General features: G+C 40.8%; 2 protein-coding genes and 1 long non-coding RNA gene across 5 annotated transcripts in view; 2 read left to right on the top strand and 1 right to left on the bottom strand.

Annotated features, from left to right (window-relative positions):
* Positions 1-5,177, top strand: part of gjc2 (gap junction protein gamma 2) — a 30,499-nt gene extending 25,322 nt beyond the window's left edge. For 2 of the 3 annotated variants that reach the window (XM_088347848.1, XM_088347856.1), the window contains exon 2: positions 3,382-5,177. In XM_088347848.1, coding sequence (XP_088203974.1) covers positions 3,411-4,664 — 1,254 coding nt within the window. In that variant the 5' untranslated portion in view covers positions 3,382-3,410 and the 3' untranslated portion in view covers positions 4,665-5,177. Of the gene's footprint in view, positions 1-2,747; positions 2,833-3,381 lie in introns of those variants that run through there. The other variant, XM_088347864.1, reaches the window with a different exon arrangement.
* LOC148376500 (uncharacterized) overlaps positions 1-8,931 on the bottom strand; it is a 48,713-nt gene extending 39,782 nt beyond the window's left edge. Inside the window, exons 1-2 of the long non-coding RNA XR_015852051.1 lie at positions 8,605-8,931; positions 1,378-1,564 (exon numbers count right to left, since the gene is read on the bottom strand). This is a non-coding gene — a long non-coding RNA (uncharacterized LOC148376500). The remainder of the gene's footprint in view (positions 1-1,377; positions 1,565-8,604) is intronic.
* Positions 8,435-15,810, top strand: iba57 (iron-sulfur cluster assembly factor IBA57). The gene is made up of 3 exons (XM_088347877.1): positions 8,435-8,916; positions 13,553-13,902; positions 15,206-15,810. The coding sequence occupies exons 1-3, from the start codon at positions 8,570-8,572 to the stop codon at positions 15,589-15,591; spliced, it is 1,083 nt and encodes a 360-aa protein (XP_088204003.1). The 5' UTR covers positions 8,435-8,569; the 3' UTR covers positions 15,592-15,810.
* The last annotated feature ends 1,764 nt before the right edge of the window (positions 15,811-17,574 follow it).

Genomic DNA, 17,574 nt, shown 5'->3' with positions numbered 1-17,574 from the left:
ATGGAAAATACCCGATTGAAGAGTATCAAAATTATTTTCATTCATCCAATGTTTAAAAATCATAACTGGTGTAACATTTTTTGACAAATCTGTCCTTTGTGTAAGTGTACAATGAGAGCAAAAACAAATACCTTGAATTTTGCTTTACCGTTTTAAAAACAGTAAATTGTAGCGTGTTACCTGATCTGCGTAAATGGTGATGGGAAGTGTTTTCCTGTATTTTTTAAAGTAAAATATGAATCATAAAATGTAAAGAGAAATGTCTATTGTCAAAAACCCTAAGGTAAATTTGTATAACATGAAATATATATGTATAAACATTCACATACATAAATATGTAGTTGTTTTTTGGGGGGGAACAATGTTAAAGATGTCGCAATGACACTACATATAACTGACCTTGGAAATATTGAGGTCATTACTAATCAACAAATACAATAATTATTACAATTACTGTTATTAAAGATTCTAGCACTACATTTTTTGTGTAAAAAAATAATGCCATGTCTATTTTGAATTAATATATAGAAAATTTATCAATATTTATAGTTAAAACAAACCAATCTTTTTCATGCACCTATTTCATGACATCATTGAACGGTCAAGCTCACATATAGCAAGCCGTTTTTGCACATCTGTTTTAATCAAAAATAGTATATATATTTTTTTTATTCCATTACTTGTTACAAATTCTATTACGTGTTACTGTATAATGAACATGTTTACCTGACTGCCCATTTTGAACATTTGCTGTACAGTACTCATAGCTATGATTATTTACCTACTACTGCACATCCATATATTTTGTACATTATATGATCCTCTTACTGGCATTTTTCGGTCTACAAGTCCTTTCCACTATTGTACAGAATACTTTTTCAAAATACTCCAACTCATTACTATACACTTATATTTATATCATTACGGAAACTGTGCGGGTCTGATGTATCGATATTTGGGGCGGCAGTAGCTCAGGAGGTAGAGCGCTCGTCTTGGGATCAAGGGATCCCAGTTTGAATCCCGGCTTGTCCGTGTTACATGTCAAGTGTCCTTGGGTAAGACACTGAACCCCTAATACCCCCAATAAGCAGGTTAGCGTCTTACATGGCTGCAATACAAGGCCGCTATTGGGAGATGTGAAGCACACTGTAAAGCGCTTTGGGAAGTCATTGACTTAAAAAGCGCTATATAAATGCAGATCATTTCATTTCATATTTCGTTCTGTATACATGTGTACACAAATGACAAATAAAGTACATCTATCTTTCAGTTAACCTACAGTACATGATCTTAAATTCTAAACATGGAATTTGAATGGATGTAGTCATAATGAAGCAGTCAATTCGTGTCATGCCATCCTGAGGCACGCTTACCCACCATTGGTGCCATCTGTCTCCATGAAGCCAAAGCCGTCCCCAGTGTCTGCAGTGCTGTATCATAAGGGGGGGTGCATGGATGGGTTTGGGCACCGGACGGTCACAGCATAGTTTCTCATGCTCCCTCAGATAGCACATACCACATCGACAAGCATGGGAGTAGGGGTCCACTCTTGCCCACAAAGAGACTGCAAAGATTAAATTGCATTTCAGATATCAAGTCGTGGATGGCAGAAAACTTCCTACAGCTCAACCTGGACAAAACAGAGGTTTTACTCTTTGGTACTGAAAGACGGAAAGAGAAACTTTTACTAAAACTACAAGATTTCAGACCTTTGGATTATATTATTATTGACTCAGAGCTCACATTTATCCCACATATTAAAAACATAACTGAAATTTTTATAATCTCAAAGATATAATCAGAGCCCACCCATTTGTCTCTAAGGAAACTACAGAGGTACTGATGCATGATTTTATATATTCCCATTTAGATTATTGTAATGACCTGCTCTCTGGTCTTTCCAAAAAGAGTATACCAACTTGCAGCTCTTGCAAAACTCAGCAGCCTGGGTGCTTACAGGGACCGGGGGTAGAGATCACGAAACACCAGTTTTAAAAATCACAGCATTGGCTCCCTGTGAATTTTAGGATCAATTTTAAGGTGATTTTACTTGTTTTTAAATGTCTTAATGGTCCTGGGCCATCCTATCTGTCTGATTTGCTTTTATAATATGAGCCCGGAGATCTTCTGGCAGCGGCTTGTTGACTGTTCCTGGGGTGAGGACCAAAACCTACGGTGAAGCAGCATTCAGACACTTTGGTCCTCATCTATGGAACTGTCTGCCTGAGGACATCAGGTCTTGGGATTTTATGGTCTTATTGTACGCTAAATGTTTCTATACAGCACTTCGAGTGGCAATCTTTTGCCTGAAACTAGTTTTAAAAATACATTTGATATGATTTTAAATATATCAAAGGCTATTATCTATGGGCTAAAAATTAAGCAAACTACTAAATATGTTTCGTCAATTTTTGTTAGGCACTAACTACAGTGTTATATGTTTAAATTGGCGGATATTTTGCTACTTGCTGCTCATAGAAAACAACGTTACAGTTTCCATGGGCCGTGCTAATACCCAATCACAGTTTACTTAACTTTCTCAAGTAGTGACATACTTGGTCATCACCTGAAGAACTGTGATGTCACTTCTGTTAGGACACTTAAATACGAGGTTGTTTTCTCAACCATACTTGTAATATGGATACGATTGAGTTTTTTTAAGTTAACCTTGTTTGAAAAGCTTAATTTTAAAGTAGTATTTTGAGGAATATATCTGGATCACCACTGAAAAAAACAGACTTTCAGACGGCAGTGCTTTTTCTCTGACTATATATTGTCCCGTGTTTGAATGCAGCGCAAATGCAGTTGGTTGATTATCCTCAAACTCAATGGGTGAGAAATGTTTCCACTAAAATAACCACTATAATATGTTATGAGGAAGGTATCACTCTCGTGTCAAAACTAAAATAATCACGTTAACAGGTACTGTTTTCTATAACAAGCTCAAAATTACAGCAAATAAGTCCTTTAAGACCAGTGTGAGGGAATACAAAAGGTGATTTTTCAAATTAGCCTGTAATCAATATATGTCAATAATTCAGTACCCTTATACAAAACAGATGTTTGAGTGGTTTACTGAGACTTTCTTTTGGTAATAACGTAATAGTAACATAGTAACAGCATAGTAATAACCCCAGTTATTTAAAAAACGCCTATCTGACTAGTAGCCTATTGAGCCTATTCTAACCCTATACTTCTAAAAATTACAACCTTGCACCTGGACCTGATGCATGCCATCATATAGAACGTGCTGCACTGAACAGGATTTTGAGACAGGAAGCTTGTCGTTGCTGTAAATTAGACTTGTTGCACGATTTCTGTTTTGAAATATGTTTATTGCTGATGTTGGCTATAATTCAATTCCATTTTTTCTCCCTGCAGACTGTAGTTGAAGAGCCAGCGAGGGCAACATGAGTTGGAGTTTCCTCACTCGTCTGCTCGAAGAGATCCACAACCACTCCACCTTTGTGGGCAAAGTATGGCTGACTGTACTCATCATCTTCCGAATCGTGCTAACAGCCGTCGGAGGGGAGTCCATTTACTCGGACGAGCAGACAAAGTTCACGTGCAATACCAAGCAACCAGGTTGTGACAACGTTTGCTATGATGCCTTTGCGCCCCTCTCGCACGTCCGCTTCTGGGTCTTCCAGATTATCATGATCTCCACACCCTCAATCATGTACATGGGCTACGCAATTCACAAGATTGCTCGATCGTCAGAGCGAGAGCGGCGAAGGGGTCACAGGATCCAGAAGAATCCCCCGGCTCGTTCCAGATGGAGGAGGAGTCACCATATGGAGGACGTTCTAGAGGGGGATGATGATGATGCGGAGCCGATGATCTACGAAGACACTTTGGAAGGTCCGGACACCAAATCGGAGCTGGTGAGCAGCACTTGTAAAGGACAGCCAAAGCATGACGGCCGCCGAAGAATCCTTCAAGAGGGACTGATGCGGATCTATGTTCTCCAACTTTTGTCAAGAGCCATTTTCGAGATCGCTTTCCTTGCCGGACAGTACTTACTATACGGCTTCCAAGTAAGTCCTTCTTTTGTGTGCAACAGGGTACCCTGTCCACACCGAGTGGACTGTTTCATCTCTAGGCCCACTGAGAAAACAATCTTTCTTCTCATCATGTACGTGGTTAGCTGCCTCTGCCTCATCTTGAACGTGTGTGAGATGCTCCACTTGGGAATTGGCACTTTTAGAGACACTCTGCGCTTCAAGAGGAACAGAGGAAGGCGGGGCTTCAGCTACCCGTTCTCCCGAAACATCCCGGCCTCGCCTCCAGGATACAACCTTGTGATGAAGACAGACAAGCCCGGCAGGATGCCCAACAGTCTAATCACCACCCACGAGCAAAACATGGCCAACGTGGCTCAGGAGGAGCAGTGTACCAGCCCAGATGAGAACATCCCCTCAGACCTGGCGAGCCTACACCGCCACTTAAGGGTGGCCCAGGAGCAACTGGACATGGCATTTCAAACATACCAGACAAAAAATCACCAGCAGACCTCCCGGACCAGCAGTCCCGTGTCTGGGGCCATGACGACAGAGCAAAATCGAGTTAACATGGTCCAAGAAAAGCAAGGTGCCAGGCCCAAACTGGCCACAGATAAGGCTACTACTATTGTAAAAAATGGGAAAACTTCTGTCTGGATCTAGAAATATTTTGTGTTTTAACAGTCATATCTTGAATATTCGGAATCTAGAAACCTGGACTACTTTGGACAACAATCAGACCAACTATAGGACTGCAGAAAAAGGCATACTTCAGAGTTTGAAGAAGAACACGTATACTAGGAACTTAGATTTGTCTTTGTTACGGTCCAGTTTCATTTTGTGACTGAACACACCTGTAGTCTATCAGTAATTATGTCTCTAACTCGACTAGTTCATACAAATGGAAATAGAGTATTCGATGCCATATTTTGACTGTTAACGAACTGGATTCATTCAATGCTTTTTTGGGAGGGATGACAGCTGATTGTTATTGGAAAGAAGGGTACTGTATAAATATACAACATTTTTGATAAAAAATAATTAACAAGAGTGAATGCTGCTTAATTATGACATGTTTTGATAAGTTAAGGCTGGTGCACTGCGAACCGGATGAAAATGAATGGATGGAGGGTTGGACGATTGTTTTGATAAAGAATCCTGAATGCTCTCTCAAAAGATGTACTTTTTTCAGCCATTGCATGTTAAACATGAGCTGGACCCTTACCCCCTTAAACATCAAAACCATATTTCACTAAACAGAAAAAACAGAAGTACTTTTTTCAGTTCATATTTTTTTGTCAACCAACAACAATACATTCTTTACATAGGTTAAAATTAAAAAAATAACTTTACGGTAGAATTTAAAAAGGTACTTCCAAAACGAGCGTTTTAAAGGTTGATTTTAACATTTAATTCTGCCTTCATGTTATCATTCATCAAAGTGCCTAAAACATTTCAAGACTGTTTGTGTTTTATTTGTTTTTGGGGAAGAAAACAAATTGAAATAAAAGTATGAGTGAACTTTGTCATAAACTGATTTATATTTGAGAATGTATTATGATTAAAACAGACAATTAAAATAGGACTGGAGTGGATAATGCCCGATGATAATTTAAGCATCTTACAGTTGGTAGTTTGTCAATTCAAATGAGAGTTTTGCCTCTCCTGTGATGTTGCATGTTCTTCCCATGCCTTTTGTGTTTTTTTCCATATACCTGCACAAAACCCCTAAATCATGCATGATATTTTGGATTTTTTTCAGACATATACCAATACCCATACCTTGAATAGTCATCGATACAGATACCCCATACTGATCACTGTTCAAGGATCCGTTAACCACTGGGGTCGTGGGGCACCACTTCCTGTGGTGTGTGTTGTGCAAGTACAGCTTGCCTGTGCCCATACCTCTCCAGGTCATTTTTTTGGGTAGAGGCTAGCTCCCCCACATGAAACTCAGAGTACTGATTTCCAAGCATACCAGTAGCAGAAGAAGCATCCAAATCTAATCATCTGGTCGCTGTTTTGGTGTAAAGCGTCATCACACTCTTCAGAGATGAGCTGGATCTCAGCATTGAAGGGTATAATTTCAGGTTGATTATTGTTAAATGGCCACTAGAAAGCATCAAATACTGTTACTTGCTACCGTTGTGAGTACGATACTATAAAGAAGGAGGATATTGGCACAATAAAGATTACTTGCCCTTCCCTATTTTTCATTTTTGGGAGTAGTGAGGGTGAATGGTTGTTTGTTCCCTCCAATTAGTTGAGTGTACCCTGTCTCATACTTTAATTAACTGGGGTAGTTGCACACAATTTCAGTTATAAAGGCACTATAGAGAATAGATGTTTATAAAACAGTTTCCAACATTAAGGGAGAATTACACAAATTCGAGGTGCTCAAAAACAGATGGATTTAATACAAAATCATCAACAAAGGGACAAACAAACGGTAAAAACAACAATAAAAAGAAACAAAGAACAAACATCACAGATCAACATGCAACTAGAAAGTGGTAATGGTGAAAAATCAAAGAGGAAAACGTAATTGATTCCTAGCACCGTTCTCTTTCGCATGGGTAGTTTCACTTGCGGCTTAGCCTGTGGAGGCTCCAGTGTATTATCGTGAGAGTATGTTATTATTGGAGCCCAACAGTGCAATAATTCAATTTAAAAAGAGGAATAATCAGCTAATAAATATGGCCTTAAAACAAACACTTTAGTAAGTAAGGAGCACTTGCCGAGTTTTACTGCACGCCAAAATACTAGCAAAGCTCTGTGGGATTTGTAGTATTAGCGGCACAGTATATACCACTGGCCAGCTCTAATGCACATTTGATATGATCTTGCGGGCCAATTATATTCACACTGCGGGCCAAATGTGGCCCGCAGGCCTAATTTGGACACATATGCTCAGGGTGTTCAGCACCCCCAAAGCTTTCAACCTGAAATTGGCCATAGAATTGCCCTGTCCCAATCGCAAACAGAGTAGATGCCCTGTTGTGGGCGTATCCATACCAGACACTAACATCAAGTACTGATACGACTAGCAGAAATTGAATAAAATCAGTTATTTTTATTGTATCAGCCCAATACTGCTACTAGTGGATGTCAACGGCCATTAAACCCAAAGAAGAACAAGACTGCTAGTAATATCAACTATGCGGATGTGGCTGTTTAAGAATCAGGAATTAGACATTACAATAACTATAAATTGCCAATCAATTCATGTGATGTTAAGGAAAAAAACACTATCTAGATATTGTAGACCTAATGAACATGAGGTATATCAGCTTTTATTATAAATTGATAGCTTCAACGCAAACTACAAGTTCAAACTAATATCAGGAGTTTTAGCGAAAGAACAAAGTTCAGCCTGATGTCAAGAAACCACGAGACCAAGGTGAAAAAATAAATTAATTGAAACTTTGAAAGTTGGCTGATAACACAAAAAAGTGCTAACGGTGGCAAGCAGAAACAGAAGTATGGTTTCTATTGACCTATACAATGCCTCAAAGAATGTATAAAAATCTTGCCTCAAAATTCAATAGAGTTTGTCCGATTGAAGACGTATTGCGTTGGTCCCCAGAATATATTCTGCCAATAAAAACTTCTTAGGAAGCAGTTAATCTCTAGCCTCTTAATTTACCAACATTCTCCTCACCTAAAATTCAACGACCACGCGAAGGACAAGATCAGTGTCTCCCGATCCTTCTTCAATGTATAGATATTTCCTTTACAATTTTTTTTTATTGTGACAGAGGTGGATATTATGTATCAAAAGTACTAGAGGTATTAGTATTGTTGCCTACTCAAGAGTATGTATATTAAACATTTTTACCTAATTTGTCTACATGTCAACTGTCATTGACAGATACCAACACTCAGGGATGGGTGAACACTGATACCAGGTATTGTATCATTGTAGAACTTTTTTTTTTTGGAACAATTTTATTGACACTATTAACAGCAAATAAACAATGTGAGGTTTGAACAATTTTTCTCGACACTTTTAACAGCAATTAAGCATATTCACAATTTCGTTATATCTAACAATATGTATTACAACAGGGGTACTATAGTAGACCAAATAAAGCCTACTTGTGTACAGCTAGTCATGATCGTGAATATTATAGCGTTTAGCCACCAGGGTTGGGTAGGGTTACTTTAACTTGATTACTTTCAATTACTTTTGGATTACTCCAATACCAAATACGCCAATAAAAGACAAAATAAACCAAACATGTTACTCAACATATACAACTTGTGTGTTTAAACCAAAACCAAGTACGTCACTTTAAATATCACAACGAGGTTTATGTTTAGTTAACATGAATAAATAATACTTTTCTATGGAAAATGTGAACGCTAAAAGTCATCCTGACTGAGCGTTTGGTGACGTCAAGCCTCATAATCACACGTGGTCCAACTGTTATGAAGGAATGAATTGTGGGAAATCACGATGGCGGCCTCCTCACTGTCCTGTAGTACACAGCTACTAACTGTTTTTTAATTTAAGGACTTTCGCCTTTTTGTCCACGCATTAAATTATCACGAAATCATAAACCATGAAAATGTTTTATATCATGAGGCGGGCGCTCACCTCTGGCGTTCCCTTCGAAGGCGTCACGAGCAAATACACCGGCTTCGGCGTCGATGTTTCGGCTCGAGCGAGACTGCGGGTGATGAGGTATAGCCAAGCAGCGCTCGACGAACCAGCAACGCCGGGGAAGTTTGCGTGCTATCGCCTGGTCCACAGAGCGTTGATTCGGGTCCTCGGAGCCGAAGCGGGCGCCTTCCTCCAGGGGCTTGTCACCAACGACGTGCGCCAGTTGGAGGAAGCCAGCGGCGGGGCCATATACGCGCACTTTCTCAATGTTCAGGGGAGAACTCTTTATGATGTAATGATGTACAGGTGAGTGGTCCCAGGGAGCCGCGGGAGTCTTGTTGCGTTGGTGAAAACTCGGAAATATTTCTACCGTTTGTGAAGTCTTAATACACCTGGTAAGGTGTGTTCTAAAATCGGCAACCTCAGTCGAACTGTTTCAATCTTGGCTTCAAAAACCTCTATTTTATAGTTTATGAATGACCTATACAGTGGAACCTCGGTTCTCGACTATAATCCGTTTCAGAACTCTGTTCGAAAACCGATTTGTTCGATCACCGAAAATCGTTTATCCCATTAAAAGTAATGTAAAATCGTTTTAATCCGTTCCAACACCCTGAATGTTTACCATGAACATAAACATGAAGCTAACCCATGCTAATCGTACGTTCGCGTTAGCGTAATCTTCCATACGTAAGATTACGCTAACATGAAGGTGTAAAAATAAAAAAATCAGGTCGTTTACACGTCATTTAGCACCCGGGTCTCCACAAAAAGTGGTGAGCGGTTAAAGGATAAAGAAAAGAATTATGAATAGGATTTCTTACCTTTGTGGTGCTTAGCAGAAGCCATGCTGTATGTATAGCAAGATCGGAAACTCGCTCACCTTCTTCATATTTTGCTATTATTTCTTTCTTAAATGCAATTGTTGTACACACTACTCTTCTTTTTTCACCTGTAGCAACTTTGCTGCTTGCACCGACCTTCTTCGGAGGCACAATTAGGGGCTAAAACACTCCGTTCACCGATATTATTATTATGTGAATTTCCCTGCGGGGATGAATAGAGTATCTATCTATCTAAAGCAAAAAGAAGTGCGCGCGCACGTCATAACAGTTCTTCATGAGGGGTGGGGGCAATCTACACGATCTTCACCTGTACGCCGCTCAGCATCGCACCCTAGCGTACCGGCGTTCGAACTCCGATTTTTTGAACGAAAAGCGAAGCAATAATTTCTCAATTTTTGGCCGAGAACCGATTTGTTCGAACTGAGAGGCGTTCGAAAACTGAGGTTCCACTGTATTTCATGTTGACAATATCTGTTTATTGTTTGTTAATGCATACCTGTCAACCTCCACGGCTCCATGCCTGTACAAACTGTCGTATTTTTTTGTACAAAATAATCGTACACCATATTTTTTTTTCCGGAATGATTGCATGATGGGAAATCCCCAGGCGGCAGATTTTCTTGTACGTCGTAGTCGTTTTAAAATGCATAAAAACGTACTTTGTACGGCAAAACCGTACAGGTTGACATGTATGTTTTATGCTACATCCATTGCAACCTTGTCATCCTTTTTATTTTATTTTTTCATTTTAAATTATACTTTCATTATTTGTTATTTTGTTGTTTGTTAATGCATCATTCGTTGATATAGCTAGTGGTAGATAACACTGCTCAATTTAACTATCCTTTTCAGATCTTATTTTAAAAAAAATAATCCTAAAAATCAGTATGAATTATTTTGTATCAGGTAATTGTACTAATTTTATTATTTTGCTTATGCAGTAGAAAAATCAACTCAAAGAAATGGTCACTAAAGAAAAGTGATATTTCAATTGATTTGCGCCATGTCTGTCAAACACATTTGCTGAATTAAACTTAGTAAATTTATTTATATGTTAGAAATAGGTCATTATTATAGGTTTGATTTATACAACACACGTATCCATCAAAGCATTCAATATTATTTCAAGTGCTATGCAGTATTATAGGTCAAATAAATTCCATCCTTATCATAATAATGCGAATTTCCCTTCGGGGATGAATAAAGTATCTATCTATCTATCTATCTATCTAATACACATATTTAAAGATTTTACCTAGCCAATTTTACCTTCTTTCCACTTTTTAAATCCAATGAGGAAATCCACATGCTATTTTAATGCTTTTTTAGTGTCTCACAAGAATGAGTAAATAAATAATCCACATATGTTTTGGGAAATATTACTGAAAAGTAATCTGACTCTTTGCCTTGCGCGGTGTCTTTATTTCTTAAAATTTACTCACCTATTGTCCTTTTCCCATATGATGTGCTCACCAAGTTCCTATACAGGTTCATCAAAACCTTGTTCAGGGAAGCAAGATCTGGGAGACTGAGCAGCTTTACAGAAATAGTAAACTGTTTCCTCAGAGAAAGTCACAGCAACACCCTTCGGGGCCAAGCCTTGAATGTCCAGCTAAGAATTGGAAAAAGTGACGCTCCGGAAGAGTCACTTAACACCAAGGAGCCATCGTGGAGAAATTGCAAGTTGTTGTGAAGAAAGCCTGGTCATCATCTGCCCCAGGACCCATTCTTGCAAGGTGTGCAAGAGATGTCTGATGCTCCGACACAGGCTGTGGAAACTGCTGCATAGAATTTGGATAAAGCGCATAATTCCAACATCCTTGAAGAGAGCTGATTGGTGCTTTTTGCCTGAAGAAAAATAGTCCTCTGACATAACTCAATTCCAAACCATTTCTTTCCTGAGTGTTGGATGTAAGATCTTCTCAGTCCTGGTGCAGAGGCTGACTACGTACATGTTGAAGAACAAGTATATCGACCCATAAACCCAGAAGGGCAGTATCCCAGGGTCCCCTGGATGTCTGGAGCACACAAGTATCATCAGCCAGTTGATCCGCATAGAAGATTTAACAGTTGTCTGGCTGGACTTGGCCAATGCATATGGGTCAATTCCACTTGACCTCATCAACACTGCATATCCTACAGCACATCAGGGTATTGATCAACTCCTACTTCAGTGGATTCAAGTTTCCATTCCATCTCCCCAATCCTGTTTGACATGAGCATGAATCTACCTATCTCTGCTGCGGTGAAGGAGGCCAGAGGGCCGATGATGAGGTCTTGCATCCGCCAGCCACCGTGGAGATGCTCTATTGATGACCTCACCATTTCAGCAGGACCCCATGTGCAAGCATGATCGATCCTTAAAGCACATGACCAGGTAGCAATCTGGGCTTGGATGAAATACAAGCCTAAAAAGTCAAGAAGCATGGTGATCAGCAGTGGCAAGGACACAAGCAGGTTCCAACTCACATTCCAGGGGGAGAACATACCATCAAATGAAGAGAACCCAATAAATTGCCCGGGAAACTAGTATGATTCATCTGTGGTGGAGGGGGGCAGCGTTCCCAGGACAGAAGATCAGGCTGCAAAGGATTGAGAGATCAGACCTACATGGCAAGTTCAAGACCTGGTTGTTCCAGCACAGTGTCTTACCAAGACTCCTGTGGCTTCTAACGATTTATGAAATACCTATGACAGCGGTTGAAGCAATTGAGTGGAAGCCAATCGAACCTTCCACCAAGCTTCATGTCATTAGGGCTATACATCAGGTCAGGACAGCTGCAGTTACCCCTGTCTTCGGTAGTTGAGGTGTCAAAGTGTAGGGCTGTCATGATGTTCAAAGATTTCAACGACAAGAGAGTTAGAGGCGCAGGCATTATCACAAGATCTGGGTGCAAATGGGATGCAGGCAGCCAAGAACAACGGGCAGACGGCAGGCTGAAGCTGAAAGGTGTAATTTGAAATGCATGCATAGGGCTTCAGGTACAAGGCTCCAGCCGATTCCAGCAATGAACAAAAGCTTATCCAAGGCAAGGGAGAGACATGTTCCAAGCCGTGGTCTGCCAGTTGGAGGAGAAGGGCAAGTGGTCCAGGGCTGTGGAGATCGGAGTCCAAGGAGCTTGAACGAAGTAGGACCTTCCTGGATCTCTTTCTTGTTCCATTGAATGTACAACTTCCTTCCAACACCAACCAGCCTGTACAGGTGGGGGTTGAGGGAGGATCCACAATACAGGCTATGTGGAAGGAAAGGGACACTGGGGCACATACTGACAGGATGCCAGACTGCTCTTAGCCAGGGCAGATACTGCTGGCGCCATAACAAGGTCCTCAGCTGGATAGGCGGAAAAACATCAACTTAACCTAGTTAAACGCATTGCTTCTAGGTTATTAGGGAAGAAACCATCATCCTCCAAGGAAACCAAGCCTCTTGCAAACAGCACCAGCATGGCACATGAGGGTAGACCTAGGAAAAAATGACACTTTCCCAAAGTAGTCCAAACTTCCCCATGGCCCAACATCGTGATTTGGTCAGAAGAGGCCCAAAAGATCATACCGATTGAGCTAACTGTACCGTGGGAAGATGGATGCAACGAAGCCCATGAAAGGAAAACCACCAAGTATCATGAACTGCTCCGATAGTGCAGGGACAAGGAATGGCAGACCTGGTTATTTCCAGTTGGAGGTCGGGTGCAGAGGGTTCCCAGCGCAGTCTGTCTGGGACACATCGACAGCTCTGGGAATAAGAGGGAGGGAGAAGAAGTCATCTGCCCATTGGGTGAGGGAAGCCGCAGAAAGCTGTCAGCTCTGGAATAGGAGGGAGGATCTTAGCTGGGGACCAGGAGAAGATGGGCAATGACTTGCAATCACCGCCGGTCAGCCAACTTAAGGGCGGTGTGCTTCAGGGTCGAAACTCCTAGTAACAGCTGAACACCACTGGATGACATATTCTCCTGGTTGCTACAGTCACTTAGAGTGCAAAAAATAGCACTAATTAGTAATGTTCATTATGCATTATGCTATTGATATCTGTTCTAAAACATTTGGTTTGGAAAATAATTTGACTATGTTTACGTCATTCTTGTTTGTTATTCTTCCAGATATAATGAAGCTGCAACAGGAGGGGGCATCCTCCTGGAGTGTGATAGCACTGTTACGGATTCGCTCCTGAGACACCTGAAAGTCTACAAGATCCGCAGAAAGCTCGACATCAACCCATGTCCCGAGCTCTGCTCCTGGGCTGTGATTCCCTTGCAGCAAAGTCAAAACCAACGTTCGAATAAGCCTGAGCTCTCCTCACCGGAAAAAGCTGCTGTGTGGGAAGCAGACCCCCGTGCACCAGACATGGGCAGGAGGTTGGTGCTGGAAAGTCAGGTGGATCCACTGGATGTGATCAAGTCGTGTCACATAGGTGACACGGAGGAGTACCACAGGCTTCGTTATAGCATAGGTAAGTGGTATTAACGTTGTTCTTAATTTTTTTGCCAGATAGTTTTACAATTTTTTTCCCATCTTGATAGCAAGATGGTCGTGCATGAACCCTCTGCGGCTTGTAGGTATCGTGTGTAGGTGTTTGTTTGTTTTTACCCATGTCAATATTCATAATATTACCCAAGACTCTTAATACAGCAGATCGGAACTGTTGAACGGAAGTTGCAGGCGGAAGTTCTGAATCGTTTTAGAGAATCATGTTTTTCGTTTTTATGATCAACAAATTTTAAGTCCTTAGCATAGAATCCCTCGAAAAAATGCATTTTGACCAATCACAAGAGGAAAGCAGCGTCTTCAAAAGAACCAGCTTTTGGTTAGTGGGTAGCCGGCTCCCCTCATCCACTTACAAGTTTGCAAAAAAACACGAATCTGTTGACAACAGCACGGTAAAATACAGGGCCCACATTTTTCGAGCATCGCAGCCCTCATTTGCATTTTCTTTCAGCGCATCACTAAATACTGTATTTCTATCTAACTATATGTTAGTCGCTATTTTGAATGGTATCTAAATACGTGACATAAACATCTTGGTGTAGAGAGGAAAATCGCCATGCTGAAAATGGTGTCAAGTGTGCGGCGGCACGTCGCCGTTGGCATTCTGCAGCCAAAGGCATTAACCCCAAATTTCCCACACAGTTCGTATGAGGTGTGCACATGCTGGTGTCAGAAGAGACTGTGGTTTGCAATAGTCTTTAATCTGTGCAGCCCTTTGAGACTCTTTGTGATTAAGGGCTATACAAATAAAAATGACTTGACTTAAAGTGGAAGGCTGAGTGATTAGCTATTACCATAACATTAGTTCATAGTCTGTCTCTATAACTGGAGTGCCCACACTTTTGAATTTGCGAGTTCAGCCTAAATGTCGATTCACTTTTTAAGTTAATTTATGTTGGTTGTTCTGACGTTTTTATTTATTTATGGTAATAAAAAAGTCAGGGAGCTATTTGTTTTTATGTACCTTTTATACAGGTTGCTGCTAAGCCTAATTGTGTTTCCTGCACTGTTAGTTTGAAATTGTAATTTGTTTACTGTAAAATATTTCTGAGAGCAATTCAAGTTTGATTTGACTTGAATGATATTTGTTTCGTTAATTTATTTTAAGCTTTTACAGCAAATGTATATCGGCTCACAATATCTGTTATCGGCCCTGAAAACCCCATATCGGTCAAGCCTTAATTTGTGCTGTTATTGTCTTTTTGTTCAACGAGAAACTAATCTGAAAGCATGTTTTTCCCCTGTTGTCTGTTGTGATTGTTTTCCAGGACTACCAGAGGGAGTAAAAGACCTTCCTCCCGGAGTGGCGCTACCGCTGGAGTCCAATTTAGTCTACATGCAAGGCATCAGTTTCAGCAAGGGCTGCTACATTGGCCAAGAGCTGACAGCCAGGACTCATCACACCGGCGTCATCCGCAAGCGCCTCATGCCAGTGCGTTTTTCGGCACCCGTCCAAGGCCTGGGGGAAGACGCCGCGCTTCAGACGCAATCGGGCAAGCCGGCCGGCAAGCACCGCGCGGGGATCGGAAACTTTAGCCTTAGTCTGATCCGACTAGCGCACGCCAACGAGGTGCTGACGGTCAAATCCGCCGACGGCACCCAAGTGAAGCTCCGAGCCGCCGTGCCCGCCTGGTGGCCTGAAAGCGAAGAGTGACTCGGGAGCTTCTGTGTGACTACTGCTGACACATTTCAGACTCCAGCCTCAAGTTTTGTTTCAATGTCACAATTGGACGGTGTTTATTTTGAAAGGGCAAACGATGAGATTGACACATGCACTTCATGGCCACAAACCAATCATGTCAGGAAATGTCTTGAGTTCTAACTCGATGTGACATATTATGGTGTATGAATAAATATAGAAGTTTTAAACAAAAAGTGCCCTCAGTGTCATGTTTTTACATTTGTATTTATTCAAGTTACTTCCAGGTTGTCCAACAGTGTAGAATAGGTAAAACGATTAGCTGCACCGCTTATACTCAGTAGGGTCGCGGGGGTGCTGGAGCCCATCCTAGCTGTCTTCGGGCAGGGGACACCCTGAACTGGTTGCCACATAAGGACAGACAACTCACTCGCTCATTCACACCTAGGGACAATTTGGACTAGCCACTTAACCTGACATGCATGTTTTTGGAATGTGGGAGGAAACCGGAGGAAACCCACGCAGGCACGGGGAGAACGTGCAAACTTCATACGGGGGGTCTTCGGTAGCTGGACTTTAACCTCTGCACCGTGGAGCTGTGCGCTATCCACCCAGCCGCCGAATAGCTAAATGAATTGTAAAATTCAATGGTCATTCAATTTTCATTACTCACAAGAGATTACATTTTAGGTAAGCCAAATAAAGGGAGGTCAAATTAGAAAAATCTTACACAAATTACAGTATTTTCCAGACTAAATTGGCTTTAAATTTGAAATTGCGCCTTATATACCGTGGTGGATAAAATAGAAAATGTATGCAACCGGGGTCAGGAACCTTTTTGACTGAAAGAGCCATAAAAGAAAAAGATTTAGATTTATTTTGCGAGGAAAGAGCCACACTATATATTAAGAACATTTTTAACAAAACAGCCTAACCCGCTCTAAAGAGAAAAGCTTATTCTTTCGCGCAATTTATTTCACTGTGTGACGATTGATGATTTGATCAAATCTCTGAAATAACTATGTCCCATATGAATACAGCACTTAAAATTTGTCTCCCTCCTGCAGTTACTTAAGCTCATTTTGACCGTCATTTTCATCATAATAATAATAATGGTTTTAAAACGAGGTACATGCAAAGTTATTTTGTAAAAATGTCACAAAATTCTGCAAACGAGGATCTTGACATATTTACCTTTGGCGCAGATGGCGCAGGGAGAGAGACAGGAAGGAGTGCTTGTGTTGTCGATTGTAGTCAAAATGTGCTCTATATTTAAATATATACTACATAGTACCTATATTCTTCACAGTGTTGATTAAGTTTCGCATGCTCGACTTCACTCAAATTTAGAACTAAATGGAGAAATTTTGCATGGTATCAATTTTGACTGCGAGCCATATGTACTCATAAAAAGAGCCATATAAGGCCCACGAGCCATAGGATCCTGACCCTTGGGAATACAGTATTTACGTACTACACGAGGTTTACAGTATACTTGTATGTTTGAGCAATGCTTGGTCAATCGATAATTATCGCTGGCCTAAATCACAATAGATTGTATGCAACGGGATTTGAACCTGGTGAGGGCGCAGACAATTTACCCGTAGACTGACAATACAGTACTTCAGACGACATTATAACATAATTTCCATTTAAGGAACAATGGGTCTTGGGTTTTATGAGATAAATAAAAATCAAATATGATGAAGTAATAGGAACTATCATGTAAAGGTTACAAGGTAAGCAGAGCTGTTGTTGATACATTCACATTACTAAATGGCCGATCCAATAGGGCCAAGTGGCGATGAAGTGCTGCTTGTATGGATGAAAATTCATTGTATGGCTTAAGGAGTAGATTCCAGGATAGGCTGCTTTCAGTTTTCATGGTAACAAAATCCATGCTAGCGTTGACACAACAGACTATGTGAAAAGGGCAACTTCAGAAATAAACCGGGTTGGGTAGGGTTGCTTTACCTGGATTACTTTCAATGACTTTTG

This window comes from Urocampus carinirostris, chromosome 1, assembly GCF_059441175.1.
Source record: "Urocampus carinirostris isolate Australia breed hairy pipefish chromosome 1, RoL_Ucar_1.0, whole genome shotgun sequence".
Classification (NCBI taxonomy): Eukaryota; Metazoa; Chordata; class Actinopteri; order Syngnathiformes; family Syngnathidae; genus Urocampus; species Urocampus carinirostris.
Note: the sequence above shows the minus strand (reverse complement) of the source record. Positions and strands in the feature narration are given on the sequence as shown.

What these genes read in the sequence shown, in the direction of transcription:
- iba57 (XM_088347877.1), top strand. Translation starts at nt 8,570, where the DNA reads ATGAAAATGTTTTATATCATGAGGCGGGCGCTCACCTCTGGCGTTCCC. An exon ending in TATGATGTAATGATGTACAG is followed by an intron (nt 8,917 to 13,552) that starts GTGAGTGGTCCC and finishes TTATTCTTCCAG; the next exon opens with ATATAATGAAGCTGCAACAG. An exon ending in CAGGCTTCGTTATAGCATAG is followed by an intron (nt 13,903 to 15,205) that starts GTAAGTGGTATT and finishes ATTGTTTTCCAG; the next exon opens with GACTACCAGAGGGAGTAAAA.